Raw genomic sequence first — 17132 nt, forward strand, 5'->3', positions numbered from 1 at the left:
ATAGCCCATTGTTCAACTGTAGCTTTTCCCATCAGCCTTTGTTCCAGTTTAACTGGCTCAGCTACATGCTTGTCCAATTAGCTTACTCTGGGTTTGCCCATTATCCTTTTCCAGTCATCATCTAAAACTTTACAATAGAAGACTCAGTGCCTCCTAAATGTTTCTCTGCTGACACTTGATCTACTTGACCCACAAAAACCAGGTCTAACAGAGCATTCTTTTTTGTGCCCAGTCCAACAGTCTGCTGTAGAAACATTTCCTGAACACAATCTAGAAAAGTTGGCCCTACTCAGTCTACATTCTGGTAACTAAAGTCAATTATAATGGCTCTATAATGCTTGCATGTCTCCAATTTCCCTATAGGCTTGTTCTGCTACATCCTTCCTACCATCTGGCAGTCTATAGACTACACTGAACAATGTAACTGCACTCTGTTTCTTAGCACTAGTCAAACTGATTCTGTCCTCGAACACTCCTGGATATGTTCTTGCTCCAGCACTGCAACATCCTCCTTAACTAATATCAACACCTTGCACCTAGGAATATTTAACACCCTGCTCTGCCCTTCCTTGAGCCAGGTCTCTTACTGTCACAATATCACATTTCCACATGGCAATTTGTACCTGCAACTCCCCAGTTTGATTCATGTTTTCCTGCACATTCACATACATCTGGCACTGTGGTAAGCACTGCTGCTTCTCAGCACCAGAGACCCAGATTCAATATGGGCCTTGGGTCACACTGAGTTTGCATGTTCTCCCATTGCCTGCGTGGGTTTCCTTCAAATGCTCCAGTTTCCCCCTGCAGTCCAATGATGTGCAGGTTAGGTTGATTGGCCATGCTAAACTGCCCCTTAGTGTCAGAGCAACAAGCAAGGTAAATATATGGGCTAATGGGGATACGGCCTGGGTGGGATTGTTGACAATTCAGGTTTGATGGGCCAATGGCCTCCTCCTGCACTATGATTTACAGCAACACAGACTTCATAAAACTTTAGTCCCTATTCTGACCACCTATTTACTTACTACAGTACTATCTATCCCTGCCCGTACTACACACTCTGGTATTCCTCTCTTGGTTCCCACACTGTCAAGTTAAGTCAAAGCCCTTGCAACAGCACAAGCCAAACACTCCTGTAAGGAACTCAGTCCAAGCTCTGTTCAAGATAGCCCATTCAGCTTATCATGTGCCATCTTCCCCAGAGCCAGTCCTATGTCCCAGAAATTGAAAGCTCTCCCTCTTGCACCATCTTTCCAAACATGCCTTATCCTCCTATTTCTATTCTCACTTGTAAAAAGTCTGACAACACCAGGTTTTAGTCCAACCTATCAAATAGGTTGGACTAAAACCTGGTGTTGTCAGACTTTTTACTGTGTTTACGCCAGTCCAACACTGGCATACCCACATCATATTCTCACTTGCACATGGCATTGGGAATAATCCAGAACTTTATACACTTGTGGTAATGCTTGCTGATTTTCAACCTACCTCTCAAAATTCTGATTGTAGATCTCATCTGCCTTCCTACCCAAGTCACTGGTACCAACGTGGACCATGACCTCTGGCTGTTCACCCTCTCTCAGAAGAATGCCACTCTGACATCCCTGACAATAGGAATGCAACATACCATCCTGGAATCATGTCTGCAGCTCCAGCAATACGGTAGAATCAATTTTACAAACTGAGCACGATAGGTATAAAGAGGAAAATAAATGGAGGGGGAAGAACAAACAATGGTGACAAAGAAAGACACTCCATTTATAAAGCTTCTTTTACCACCTCAGTTCATCCCAAAACATGACAACCAAATCAATACTTTAAGTGCAAAGTATAAAATGCAGCAAAAAAATTACCAGGTTCCACAAATAGCAGAGATAAGCAACCAATAATCCATTTAATGATGTTGGATGACAGATTATTAATAATCAATATGTACTCCCTAATTTACAGAACAAGGGGAAATATTCAGTCTTAGTCCGTTACAGCTGTTCAGAAGATATCCAATTTGATTCCAGTTGCCTGAATTTCTCTCTACAGGTACTAACGATTTCCTTTCTGAAAGTTCTGTTAGACCATCCTTTCAGACAAGTGTCAAGATAACAAGCTGCATAAACACATTCTCATCTCTTGTTCCTTTGCTTAAATCTCTCTTCTGGTTATCAATCCCTCAGCTAGTGGAAACAGATCTTCCTTATTTACTCCAACAAGACCTGTCATTTTGAGCATCCCTACCAAATTTCCCCTAACCTTCTCTGCTCCAAAAGTAAACCACCCCAACTTCTCTCCAGTATAGCGGAAGTCTTTCAAAAGAGATACCATTATAACAGATCAAAAATAGACTTTCATTTTTCATTTCTATTGTTGCACTTGAGTCCCAGGTTAGTTCTAGCTTGGTTGCCCATTTGCTAATGCAAACAGTGGGAGGATCCAAATCCCCCTTTTATTCCAGGATTACTTTGCAGAACAAGAACTAGCCCAGGATATTCCTTAATCACCCTCTCATCTCTTCCCTCTCTCTTGTAAATAGTCTCAAATACCAAATTCAAAGATTATAAAGGCACAGTCAGTTCTGCAGCACAGAAAGAGGCCATTTGGCCCATCATGTCTGCGCTGGCAATCAAGCACCTATTAATTCTTATCCCCTTGATTTTGTCAGCTTCTACCCACCTTGTCAGACTTATTTGCCTACTCTGTATGCCATGAAGAAACAACTTTCACATTATGCCCATGGCATGCTAAATTTTGCTGTGGTACAGGCACTCCGAAAGGGTTTAAGAAGTTGTCATAGTAAATCTTTAAGGAGAATAAGTTGTCAGATCTTGCTGGAACCAAGATAAATTAACCTTGAATTTCCAGTCAGAATGTAGAAATTGATTTTTAGTATTATTTCTCAAAATAAATGACAGGGACCCCAGAATTTACAGAACTGGACTTTCCTGTTCCTTTGCTCCTTCTCATCTGAAGATTGCAGAAATTCCTATTAGCAATTTATGATGAATGCATTTGCGCTTCCTGTAATGATAGTTTGATTTTGACTGGCATGGGCAAATTCCAACAGTCAAAGAGTGGCTGTCTATCAAATGCCACATGGTCACATACTCCTGTTCAGTGCACTCACCATTTTTTGGGACAAGTGACTTGCAGATGTTGATGTAATATTTCTGTGCACCACTTGGTTGCTGCTCGATCTCCCAGTTCTCTCGGGACTGTGACAAAGGTGTAAGGTCATAGGAATTCCCATCACTATCTCTGAAGGGAAGATTTACATTTTAAGTTAAATAATATTGCATTGACATTGTGTTTCCTAAACCACCAGTAAGGATATCTTAATTGTAATGAACACCAGGTCTTCAATACAATTAACCTTTTATAGATTCACATCACAGTACAATTGAACAGACCAGTGAAGAAATGGAAACAATGAAAGTGAAAAATGAATTTTAGGATCACAATTGCTTCAAATACATTAATTGCTCTGCATTAAGAAATTTCAAACCTTTAAAAAAAATTATAACTTTCTAAAAGCCAACAGTTCTAATTGTGAGCATGATCACATTTCACCCTTGGGCAAACCAATGCTTGCTGATCTATTATGCATTACTCTACCGAGAATACAATGCAACCCCAACTTGTTTCTGTTCTCAAATCATACATACACTTAAGCCATTTTGACATTCACTTCACAAAGTTTATTAAAAAAGCAAACATACCTCAATGTGCAATCAATGGATCTGAATGGTGGACAAGCATACGATGTATGCCATTCAAACAGGTATGTGCAGTCTGGAGTTTCCCTCAAATATACTGGCCTGCCCTGTCGGGGGTGGGGGGAAGTGTAAATTTACATATTCTTGCATTAAGCACAAATCATAACTGAGGTTTGCCATTTTACAATGTATTTGTAATATATCCTGACAAATTCCCCAAAATCGAAGACGCCTTTGGTAATTTCACCAAAAATTAAGAGTTTTGTGCAAACCACATTTTGAATGAAGCGACAGGCTTCTCACAAATGCTATTTTATCACAATGAAATTATAGAACATGTACAAAGATCAGCTCTCAGACCATTACGTCATGTTCTAATTATACCTGCCAATACCCATTTAAGGGGGTGCGCTACTGGACGAAGAAAAATACTTTTTCAGCAGTATCACCTGGTTCAATCTAGAACCAGGAATATTAAATATTTAAGGGGCTTCAGTCTGCAATGTGTTAGCTGATAATGACAAATTTCCCATTCCTGATGTTGCTATTGAGTGTCAACTGTTTTTAAGGACATCGGCATTGGGCTCAGCGAGGATTGGATTCTGTCGTCATGACATGCAACCTAACTCATTGTTTAGATTAGACAACGTGAACTCTAAAGTATCTACACGTTTTTAGTTCAATAGGACAGCTATGCTCAAGAGCTGAAAGAGGTTACCAAGATAAAGTCCCTCCCCAAAATATCCCCACCATCATTCATTTTCACCTGTACCTTGGTGATGTAATTACTTCAATTTATTCTTGTCCATTAAATAGTTTTTGCTGTAACAATGGGATCAGAAGTAACACTTTTGCTTTTGACTCAAGTGGAAGTCACGGGTTTAAACTCTACTTCGGAGAAGTGAGCACAATCTAGATAGACATCTCTGCAGTTACACAAATATGGTTCAGAAAGAACAATGACGCACTTTTGCCCATGGTACTTGCGCTTTCCATATGCATTATGTATTGTAAACTGAGATGCTAATTTAATTCTACAGTACATGACAGAAAAAAGCAAACATCTAATTCATGAGCATGCAACACCAGAATCCCCTTTTGGTTAAAGTTTTTATAGATTTTAGATGAAAACGTGCACATCTGAATACTCCAAGTTCCACTTTGCACTTCAAAAGTTTTGCAAAGCTGTAACGCCAAAAATGCAGCTTTGTTAACCATGGACATTACGACAGAGGATTTTTTTCAAATGGGGAGCATTTGCAGAGATGTGAAAATTGTTTGCTCTTGCAAAGTGTTAAGTTTTAAAATGAGACAACACACATTAGCTCTACATTTCAAAAATCTTTGAGGTAGACCAAAGGTAATAAACTGCATTAATATTTAGTTTTATGGCATTTATAAACTTCATGCAATGAAAAATTAATCAGCTGCTCTAAATCACTACAATATTATTTCACTAACCGGAGTTTGGCTGTGATCACAGTAGAACAGGATGGCTGTTGATCGTTCATAGATTTTATGGCAAACATCACCTCTTGTGTAGTTAATCATTATCAATCCATCTTCGTAAGTTAAATTCTGGGTAAAGCGTCCTTTTAGAAGGCAGTGAACATAATACACAAGACATTTTAAATATAAATTTTCAATTAAAACTAGGACACGACTGCTAAAACAACAAGAATGAGTCATCATTTAAGATAAAAATGTGTATTGCATGCTAATTAATAATTTCAGGCAGCTTAAGTTCTGTCTGTAGTCAAAGAAAATTGTAATTGTCCTATGAATTAATACTAAAGACTTCAATTTCCCTAATTGGAACTGGAGAACGGCAAATGTTGCACCCTTGTTCAAAAGATTATAAAAACGTACAAAGTTAAGTCCAGCAATTTCATGTCGGTTTAGCCTGTGGTGAGAAAGCTTTTGAAAGTGATAATACAGGGAAAAAGTTAAGGAGCACTTGGACAAATGTGGATTAATGAAAGCCAGCACAGATTTAATTGCAAATAATGTTTAATTAACTTGTTTAAGTTTTCAATGAGGTAACAATGTGGTAGATAAGGATAGTGTGTTTGATGTGGTGTATGTGGACTTCCAAAAGGGTCTTTAAATGTCACAGAACAGATTGGTCAGCAAAGCAATAGATGAAAGGAATAGCAACAGCATAGAAGTAACATTGGTTGGGTGACAGGAAACAGCAGTGGAGAACTAGTGTTTTTTTGTATTCAAGGAAGTTACATACTGGGGTTCCCTGGGGGTCACTATTAATACCCCCTGCTTCTTTTGACAATGATAATGACCTAGGCTTGGGTGCGCAAAGAAACCTGGGGGTATGTGAGAGTAAATCATTGAAGGTAGGTTGAGAATGCAATTAAGAAAGCAAATGGGATTGTGTTTTATAAAGACAGACAGGTGCTGATGACAAAGATGAGTGGAAAAGCAAATTGTGTGGAGTGTGTGGAAAATCTGCAGAGAGATCGGGATAGGCTGAGCGAGTGGGCGAGGACCTGGCAGATGGAGTATAACGTTAGCAAGTGTGAGGTTCCCCACTTTGGCAGAAATAATAGTAGGAGGGAATTATTATTTAAAAGGCGAAAAGCTGCATCATGCTACGGTGCAGAGGGACCTGAGAGGCCTTGTGCACAAGTCGCAAAAACCCAGTCTGCAGGTGCAGCAGGTGATCAAGGCGAATGGAATGTTGGCCTTTATAGCGAGGGGGTTAGAATATAAAAGTAGGGAGGTCTTGCTGCAACTGTACAGGATACTGGTGAGGCCGCAAATGGAGTAGTGCGCGCAGTTTTGGTCGCCGCACTTGGGCAAGGATATTTTGGCCTTGGAGGGAGTGCAGAGGAGGTTCACTAGGCTGATACCGGAGATGAGGGGGTTGGCCTATGAAGAGACACTAAATAGACCGGGTCTGTACTCGGAGTTTAGGATGAGGGGGATCTTATAGAGACGTATAAAAGGTAACGAAGGGGATAGATAGGGTAGAGGTAGAGAGATTCTTCCCACTTAGAAAGGATAGCAGGACTAGAGGGCACAGCCTCAAGATTTTGGCGGGGGGGGGGTGGGTGCAGTTTATATCAGAGTTGAGGAGGAACTTCTTCATTGAAAGGGTGGTGAATCTCTGGAATTCTCTGTCCGTTGAAGGGGTGGAGGCTACCTCGCTAAAAATATGCAAGTCACAGGTAGATAGGTTTCTGATAGACAGGGGAATTAAGGGTTATGGAGAGAGAGCGGGAAAGCGGAACTGATCCACTTCAGATCAGCCATGATCTTATTGAATGGCACGGCAGGCTCGAAGGCCTACTCCTGCTCCTATTTCTATGTTCTTATCTAAAGCAAGGAAGTAATGACAAACCTGTGTAAAATACTGGCTCTGTCTCAATGGTCAGGGCACTACACCTTAGGAACAATATAAAAGCAGAGGTTGCAGAAAAAAAGCATGCAAATAGCTCCAAGGATGAGAAAATTTAGTTATATGGATTGACTGAACAAAGAAATTTAAGGGGTGATTTGTTAGAGGTTTTCAACATAATAAAATGTTCCGGACAGAGTAAAAGGGCAGAAATGTTCCTGTTGGCAATGAGATCTCTATTTAAGATTTGGAGAAGTAATGGTGATGCAAAGAAAACTTCTTTAAAAATGGCAAATGGTTAGGATCCGAAATGCATTGCCCAAGAGTACAGTGATGGAGGCAGACAATTGTGACTTTGAAAAGGGAATTGAGAATACTGAGTGCTTGAAAAGCCTTCTTCTATTTGTAAATATAATCTATGATTTTTTTTAAACAGAACTAGTTTATAAAGATACCAGAGAACATGTTTCTGCTCTGAATAATAGTTCATAGAATCAGAGAAACCCCACACTACAGAAACAGGCCCATCGAGTCTCCGACCACAATTCCACCCCTATGTCCCTACATATTTACCCACTAACCCCTGTAACCTATGCATCCCAGGACATTAAGGGCAATTTTTTTTTCAAAAAAATGGCCAATCAAGCTAACCCACACATCTTCGGACTGTGGGAGGAAACACACGCAGACATGAGGAGAATGTGCAAACTCCACACAAACAGTGACCCAAGCCAGGAATCGAACCCAGGTCCCTCGAGCTGTGAAGCAGCAGTGCTAACCACTGTGCTACCGTGCCGTCCAAGTTGTACAGACTCAAAATGTTAACTAACTTTCTCTCCAAACTGGCTGCCAGACTGCTCGGTTTTCCAGCATTTTCTGCCTTTATTCCAGATTTCCTGCATCTGTGCATTTTGCTTTTACTTAACAAGTTTCTATACCAGGTCAATTACAAATTGAAAGGTGATGGAGCTATATCAAGTGAGTGTTCATGTACCACAGGAACGTGCTAAATATTGGAAATAGCATCCAAAAACTCTGGAAACACTCTGGTCTGAATCAATAACAATGACTTTTCGCCAGAAGATGTACGTGTTTTATCAAAGGTTAGATATTTGAAGGACTTCCATTTCCCAGATTATCACTGATCTTTAGGACAGGTTGCTGGCCCATGAAGTGAATACAGCTTCCTGCTTAACACCCTCCATAAACTTGAGTGAATCTAAAAATCTGCTGCCGTCAGCCTAACACACCCCAAATCACATTCATAATTCACTCATATATGCTGGCCTGTGTTGGCTTTCAATCTGCAATTTATTTTAGAATTCATATCCTTCCTTTTAAATGACTCCATTACTTTGTTCCTTCTCCTGCACAACTCTTGGATCTCTGCCCTCCTCCAATTCTAGCCTCTGGCCCACTGAAATTTTCATTCCTCTACAGCTGCACAGCCTTGCCTTCAGCTGCCTGTACCCCAGGTTCCAGAATTTCCTTCCTGAACCCTTTCTCGCTATGTTCCGTTCTTTAAAACTTCTGTCAAGCTTTTGAGGTGTCGTGTCCCGATAGTGTTATACATTGCTTGATGATCCTTCAAATGGAGCACCTTGGGATGCTTTACTACTTTAAAAATCACTATATAAATGCAAGTTGTTATTGTTGCTGGACAAGGTCCTGGAGCAAGCTGACATGGTTGCAGAAAGTGCAAGTGATGATGGGATATTGGGTAATAACTTCATGTCATCATTATCACTTGAAATTCATTTGTTTGCTTTCAGGGGATTATCAAAATTTATTTTATTCCCACAAATTGGCCAAGAGTTTTTTTTTTCTCTGCCGAGAGATAACATGGCTGCTGGTAGGAAGTGAACACTGGACATCAAGTTTACCTGGTTGTCACATAGCTTAATGGGGCAGTTTCAATATGGCAGCACACCTCTTTCCGCCCATGTTTGTGTACGTAAAGATAATTTAAAAGGCACAAGGAGATATATAGTGGAAATGAACAGGAAGTTCCTAAACATAGGGCGGTCAGAGTTCAAATAATCTGATTAGATATTCAATAAGCAAACGATTTTGCTTACTGATGAATTTGTACTGGTGGGGTGGCCTAAAGAATGACTTAAATCCTGTGTTATCTACTGGGAAAAAATCTCTACAATTATTTCAATTTAATGAATCTGGATTTCATGACGGCTTATAAATTCCAATTGGATAATACCACAGATTCCGTTCGGGAAGAAGTAAACCTTCAGCAACAATAAAACTAAACCAAGGAGCAATTTGTATAGAAAGACAAAATGTTGAGTGCTTTTACACATTAGACTTTATAAGAACATAAGAAATAGGAGGAGTAGGCCATCTAGCCCTTCGAGCCTGCCCCGCCATTCAATAAGATCATGGCTGATCTGTCGTGGCTCAGTTCCACATTCCCGCCCTCTCCCCATAACCCTTAATCCCCTCGCTTATCAAAAACCCATCAACCCGCGTCTTAAAAATATTGAGCGAGGCAGCCTCCACCACCTCAACGGGCAGAGAATTCCAGAGATTCACCACCCTTTGAGTGAAGAAGTTCCTCCTCAACTCCGTTCTAAACCGCCCCCCCTTTATCTTGAGGCTGTGCCCCCTAGTCCTACTGTCCTTTGAGTGGGAAGAGTCTCTCCACCTCTATCCTATCCATCCCATTCATCATCTTATACGTCTCAATGAGATCTCCCCTCATTCTTCTAAACTCTAACGAGTACAAGCCTAGTTTATTCAGCCTTTCCTCATAGCTCAACCCCCTCAACTCCGGCATCAGCCTAGTAAACCTCCTCTGCACTCCCTCCAAGGCCAAAATATCCTTGCGTAAGTGCGGCGCCCAAAACTGCACACAGTACTCCAGCTGCGGCCTCACCAATGCCCTATACAGCTGCAGCAAGACCTCCCTACTTTTATATTCAATCCCCCTTGCTATGAAGGCCAGCATCCCATTAACTTTCCTGACCACCTGCTGCACCAGCAGGCTGGGTTTTTGCAATTCATGCACAAGGACCCCGAGGTCCCGCTGCACCGTCGCCTGCTGCAGTTTTTTGCCATGTAAGTAATAGTCCTTCCTACCATTATTCCTACCAAAGTGGACCACCTCGCACTTGCCAACATTAAATTCCATTTGCCAGTTTCTGGCCCATTCGCCCAGCCTATCTAGATCCTTCTGCAGACTCTCCACACCCTCCGCGCAATTTGCCGTTCCACCAATCTTGGTGTCATCAGCAAATTTCAACACCATACACTCGGTTCCCTCCTCCAGATCATCTATGTAAATGGTAAATAGCTGAGGCCCCAGCACCGACCCCTGGGGCACTCCACTAGTCACCAACCGCCAATCCGAATAGCACCCGTTGACCCCCACTCTCTGCCTCCTATTTGACAACCAATCCTCTATCCACGCTAATACCCTACCCCCAACTCCATGCCCCCTTACCTTCTGCAATAACCTCGTGAGGTACCTTGTCAACCGCCTTCTGAAAATTAAGACAGACCACATCCACCGGCTCTCCTCTATCCACCGCCCTAGACACATCCTCATAGAACTCCAATAAAGTTGTCAGACACGAGTTCCCCTTAACGAAACCGTGCTGCGTCTGCTCTATCAAGCAATTCCCCTCAAGATGCCTCGCTATTTCCTCCTTGATGATGGATTCTAACATTTTACCTACAACAGACGTTAAACTAACTGGCCTATAATTCCCTGCCTTTTGCCTGCCACCCTTCTTAAACAACGGCGTAACATTAGCCGCTTTCCAATCTTCCGGCACTTCCCCGGAATCCAGCGACGTTTGGAAAATAACCACTAAGGCATCCACTATAACCTCCGCCATTTCTTTCAGAACCCTCGGATGCATTCCATCCGGTCCTGGGGACTTGTCCACATCTATACAAGTTGCTTTGCTTACATTGACACAAAGTTACTTGGGAATTCTGTAGCTACAATATTATCCCTCTTAAGGCCACAGATCGCTTGGCTATCTCAAGTGGTACAATCATTTGAAACAAGGGACAAAAATTTGTAACACATTTTTACCTCAGTATTAGGTGACAAGAACCCCACATTACAAAGGTGACATGGAGCAGCTAAAAGGAACACAATTTTGCAAAGAACATGACCTTTGTAAAACTGATATATATAAAAAACAGGGACAGTGATGAATATACAGTGGCAAGCACTCTGCCTCTTAGTACCAGGGATCCGGGTTCGATTCCCAGCTTGGATCAGTGTGAAGTCTGCACATTCCCCGTGTTTGCATGGGTTTCCTCCAATTTCATCCCACAGTCCAAAAGATGTGCAGGTTAGGTGAAGTAGCCAAACTAAATTCTCCCTCAGTGTACCCAAACACGCACTGAAGTGTGGCAACGAGAGGATTTTCACAGCAACCTCATTGTAGTGTGAATGCAAGCCAATTGTGACTAATAAATAAACTTTAACTTTACTTCATGGTTATCAACCTCAGGTAACTGCCAACATCTCAACTACTACTTTAGTCACTACCTTTGGTTTTCTCCTAGGAAGCTGGTATTGCAAAATGTCAGTACTACTGCTGTTTTACTAACAAGTAGTTACTTGTTGGATTTAAATAAACACTGCTTACTCAAGTTAATTTATGTTATAAACTATCAAATGTTTCATAACATATTCCAAGTAGCAAGAGCTCTCTCAAGGGAAGGTAAGTGCATTTTAAAATAAATTGCTTGCCTCCAGTTATTTAATTAAAGCATTGATTATGTCAACAAAAAGCTGGGTACATCGACGTCTTAAAAGAAAGATTTAATTAACATAAGAAATAGGAGGAGTAGGCCATCTAGCCCTTCAAGCCTGCCCTGCCATTCAATAAGATCATGGCTGATCTGAAGTGGATCAGTTCCACTTTCCCGCTTTCTCCCCATAACCCTTAATTCCCCCGTCTATCAGAAACCTATCTACCCGTGACTTAAATATATTTAGCGAGGCAGCCTCCACCACTTCTACAGAGAATTCCAGAGATTCACCACCCTTTGAGTGAAGAAGTTCCTCCTCAACTCCGATCTAAACTGCACCCCCCCCTTATCTTGAGGCTGTGTCCTCTAGTCCTGCTATCCTTTCTAAGCAGGAAGAATCTCTCTACCTCTACCCTATCCATCCCCTTCATTGTCTTATACGTTTCCATAAGATCCCCCCTCAGCCTTCTAAACTCCAACGAGTACAGACCAAGTCTATTTAGTCTCTCTTCATAGGCCAACCCCCTCATCTCCGGTATCAGCCTGGTGAACCTTCTCTGCACTCCTTGCGCAAGTGCGGCAACCAAAACTGCACACAGTACTCCAGCTGCGGCCTCATCAATACCCTGTACAGTTGCAGCAAGACCTCCCTACTTTTATATTCTATCCCCCTCGCTAAAGGCCAACATTGCATTCGCCTTCTTGATCACCTGCTGCACCTGCAGACTGGGTTTTTGCGACTCGTGACAAGGACCCCCAGGTCCCTCTGCACCGTAGCATGTTGCAGCTTTTTGCCTTTTAAATAATAATCCTTCCTACTATTATTTCTGCCCAAGTGGATAACCTCACATTTGCTAACATTATACTCCATCTGCCAGGTCCTTGCCCACTCGCTCAGCCTATCCAGTTCTCTCTGCAGACTTTCCACACCCTCCACGCAATTTGCTTTTCCACTCATCTTTGTGTTATCAGCAAATTTTGTCACCCTACACTCAGCCCCCTCCTCCAGGTCATCTATATAAATGGGAAACAGTTGAGGCCCCAGCACCGATCCCTGCAGTACTCCACTAGTCACCAACTGCCAACCAGAATAGCACCCGTTAAATCATTTCATATCAAAAGGGGAAAACATACCTGCTACCTTCGTGAAAGGGGGATTTAACTTTTTCTGACATGCCGATACTGAATCTTCCCGACTGGTTGGAGCATTTCCACATTCAATGCTCAACTGGTCACAAACTCTGAAGTAATATATATATTCATCGACCTTCACCATCTGATCTTTATTGGCAAGTGGGTGTAAATCAAGTACATAACCATATTTGGGATCTTTAATTTGACAGTTTGTACCTTGAGAAGAAAGCATGCTCAGTTAGAATTTATTCACTTGACAATAATTAATATTCCAAATAAAACCTGTCCAAGGCAGCTGAAATAATTTCTCTAATGCTTTTTGGGATCACTAACTTTAATACATCGAATAATTCCACCAACTTTAAGTAATGATAAAAAAATGTACTTTTTAAATATTTGTATGTGGGAGAAAAGATTACAAGTGTTGAGTGGGGTGACTCAAGAATTGATGCTGTGTCAACTACATTTTGTAATTTACATTAATGACCTGAATTCTAAAACTCAAAGGAATCTTTGGATCATGGATTCAAGTGGTCCAGATCTAAATGGGCAGATCTCAATGAATTTAAAGAGCAGTGGAATCTGAGGAAGCAGTCCACAAATTAGAGCAAGCTGGACAAAATGAACAAGTGAGCAAAACAGTCAGATGAAAGTTAATGCAGAAAAATTTAAGGATTGTTACCCAGGAAGGAAAATTGGGGAAATAGCTCAGTCCATGAATTGTGCCGCAATTGCAAGGATGAAGTTGAAGATGACTTTTTTGTAAATGTTTAAATGTCCAATCAACACATAGCAGCAAAATTCACGAAATGCTGAACTATACAATCAAACAAGTCTGATGAAGTGCAGCTCCAACAACATTCAAGCAGCCCTTAGATTACTACCCCTTCCACAAACATTCAATCCCTCCACTACTGATAAACACTGTCAGCCATGCACACCATCAACAAGATGCACTGCAAGAACTCACCAAGGTTTCTTAAGCAACACTTTCCAAACCCACAACTGCAACCACCTAAAAGCACAAGATCAGAAGATACCTGGGAACATCACCACTAGATGGTGTTGCTCCAAGTCTCTTACCACCCTGACTGAAATATATTGCCATTGCTTCATTGTCATTGGGTCAAAATCCTGGAATTCCCTTCCCAAGCAGTACTATAGGTGCAGTTACACCTTGGAACTGCAGCAGTTCAAGGCGGCAGCTCACCATTACCTTCCAAAGATCAACTATGAATGGGCAAAAAATGCTGGCTTAGCCAGCAGATATCCACATTCTGCAAAAATGGGAAAAACAAAATCAGGATGCTCGAGATCAAAATTTGCGAATAGATATGAAGTTAGTGGAGGCTGCAGAGGATTAGTGTCAGGAAAGCAGTAAGGCCATGAAGATATTTAAAAACAAGGATTTTAAAATCACATCATTGCTTGATCTGGAAAAAGGGACAGGGGGTTGACTTTTGGCTTGAATATACAAACAGACTGGTTTAACCTCAGGCTGTTGCACAAATGATGGCTACAGTCTTCCCAATATTTAATTGGGGAACATTCTTGTTGAGCTCCAAGCTGATTAAAAGATATCATGGAAAGCTGGCATTGACCTTTAGTTTGGACACCTCCTGACTGGATTCTGAAGATTCCTTATGGCATTGTTTCGTGATGGACAGGAATGAATAGCCTATACAGGTAGAAATACAATTATTTAATTGTAAATTCTCGCCATGTGCTTTCCAGGTTCACCTATAACGTCAAATACCTTGGGCTCTACGAATTGGACATGCAGATGGAGTTCTCCACACAAAGAGAAATTCACACTCATCCTTTTCCTCAAATATTGGGGACCCCTGCAGGGAGAGAAAGAGAATACAGTTGTTATCCTAAATTTCATAAACAAGATTAATCTCACTTGTGCCAATGGTCACTAAAAAGCCATCAATTTTCTTCTTTAATCATATACAAAGTTTACCTGTAGCGGAAACGTACAGAATTAGAGACTTCAGTTCTGTGCCGAACTTACAGAAGCTCATATTGTTTTCTTTAAGGCTTGAGAAGGTTAAGGGGAATTTAACAGAACGTTAAAATTAGGAGGGGTTTTAAAGAAGTATATTTGGCCAGTAACCCATGCGCTCAGATTTAAAGTGATTTAATAGGTGGTCTCAACAGTCCCAGCAGACTGGAAAGTGACAAATGGAACCTGACTGTTTAAAATAAGGGGGAAAAAAAAACAGAATTACAGGTCAGTTAGCCTAACATCAGTGGCAGCAAAAAATGTTACTGTCTATTAGAAGGGATGTAATAACAGCACACTTAGAAAATATCAAGTCACTCAACAACATGAATTTATGAAAGGGAAATCATGTTTGACAAACCTACTGTAGTTTTTTTTTGAGGATGTAATTGGCAAAAGAGGGAGCAGAACCAGCTGATGTGGTGTATTTGGATTTTCAGAAAGTTTTTGGTAAAAGTCCCATATAAGAGATAATGTACAAAATTAAAGCACAAAATTGGGTGTAATATATTGACAGATGGAGAATTGGCTAGTCGACAGGAAGCAATAAGAAATAAATCAGTTTTCTCCAAAGTAGCAGGCAGTGACTAGTGGAGCAGCGTACAGATAAGTGCTTGGGCCTCAGCTATTCACAATGTATATCAATGATTTGGATAAGGGAACCAAATATATCGGGTGCAATCTTATCAGCGCACTTTGACAGTTGATCAGCTTGGTGAGCCAGGAGAATCATGAGGTCCGATGCAAATTAGATTGCCATCTTCCCAGCCCCATTTTACTGGCAAGAACAAAGATGCAAAACTCATTAACATAGGACTGCCTGGATCTGCAGATGATCAGCAGGTCTTGCACGGCTGCTTCCCCCTCCCAGATGCTTCTCACCCTCGCTGGCGAGACATCACAGCAGCAGGAATCACTATTGCTCTGCAGTAGTGGGGACCAAGCGCTGGGGGAATTGGAGGCTATTGAAGCCCCAGTGGTCAGCAGCATAGTTGGGTAGTGCCCATCTCACACCCCAAGTATGCCAGGGCAGCGCCAAGCAGATGGGGCCTGAGTGGGAGTGGGTGCAGAGGAAGTCATGATGCAGAGGACCTATCAGGAAGGTCCTGATGCCCCGATGGTGGCAGCCCGTGTTGGTGTAGACAATAATAGTATCATTGCCATCGAGAAAGGGAGGCACCCCGGTTCACAAGCAGGTCAGAATGCCCTATGCAAATGGTGCTTGAGCACTCTGCAGCTGGCTTCACGGTGCAGAGGGACCTCGGGGTCCTTGTGCATGAGTCGCAAAAACCCAGCCTGCAGGTGCAGCAGGTGGTCAGGAAGGCGAATGGGATGCTGGCCTTCATAGCAAGGGGGGTTGAATATAAAAGTAGGGAGATCTTGCTGCAGCTGTATAGGGCATTGGTGAGGCCGCAGCTGGAGTACTGTGTGCAGTTTTGGTCGCCGCACTTACGCAAGGATATTTTGGCCTGGGAGTGCAGAGGAGGTTTACTAGGCTGATACCGGAGTTGAGGGGGTTGAGCTATGAGGAGAGGCTGAATAAACTAGGCTTGTACTCGTTACAGTTTAGAAGAATGAGGGGAAGATCTCATTGAGACATATAAGATGATGAATGGGATGGATAGGATAGAGGTGGAGACACTCTTCCCGCTCAGAAAGGGCAGTAGGACTAGGGGGCACAGCCTCAAGATAAGGGGGGGGTGTTTTTTAGAACGGAGTTGAGGAGGAACTTCTTCACTCAAAGGGTGGTTAATCTCTGGAATTCTCTGCCCGTTGAAGTGGTGGAGGCTGCCTCGCTCAATATTTTTAAGACGCGGGTTGATGGGTTTTTGATAAGTGAGGGGATTAAGGGTTATGGGGAGAGGGTGGGAAAGTGGAACTGAGGCACGACAGATCAGCCATGATCTTACTGAATGGCGGGGCAGGCTCGAAGGGCTAGATGGCCTACTCCTGCTCCTATTTCTTATGTTCACTGGCATACTTGATCCCCTACTCCACAACAGTGCAAATTTCCCAGCTGTCAAAAAAATTGACAGTGTCATAAGATTGCAATGCATGGAACCAGCATGGAAGTCTCCCATTTTCTCACCGTGACACAAACTTTGAGAAAGCTTGGCTCAAGATTCCCAAATTTGCTGATGACATGAAATTTGGTGGGAATGCAAGTGGTGAGGAGGCTATTAAGAGGCTTCAAGATAAT

At 42.0% G+C, this 17132-nt stretch overlaps 1 protein-coding gene across 1 annotated transcript in view; it reads right to left on the minus strand.

Moving 5' to 3' along the window:
- igf2r (insulin-like growth factor 2 receptor) overlaps positions 1 to 17132 on the minus strand; it is a 169983-nt gene that overhangs the window by 43853 nt on the left and 108998 nt on the right. Inside the window, exons 26-30 of the mRNA XM_080200242.1 lie at positions 14681 to 14768; positions 12925 to 13140; positions 5169 to 5299; positions 3711 to 3814; positions 3119 to 3249 (exon numbers count right to left, since the gene is read on the minus strand). Coding sequence (XP_080056368.1) covers positions 3119 to 3249; positions 3711 to 3814; positions 5169 to 5299; positions 12925 to 13140; positions 14681 to 14768 — 670 coding nt within the window. The remainder of the gene's footprint in view (positions 1 to 3118; positions 3250 to 3710; positions 3815 to 5168; positions 5300 to 12924; positions 13141 to 14680; positions 14769 to 17132) is intronic.

This window comes from Carcharhinus amblyrhynchos, chromosome 12 (assembly GCF_965287045.1).
Source record: "Carcharhinus amblyrhynchos chromosome 12, sCarAmb.v2.hapA, whole genome shotgun sequence".
Taxonomy (NCBI): domain Eukaryota; kingdom Metazoa; phylum Chordata; class Chondrichthyes; order Carcharhiniformes; family Carcharhinidae; genus Carcharhinus; species Carcharhinus amblyrhynchos.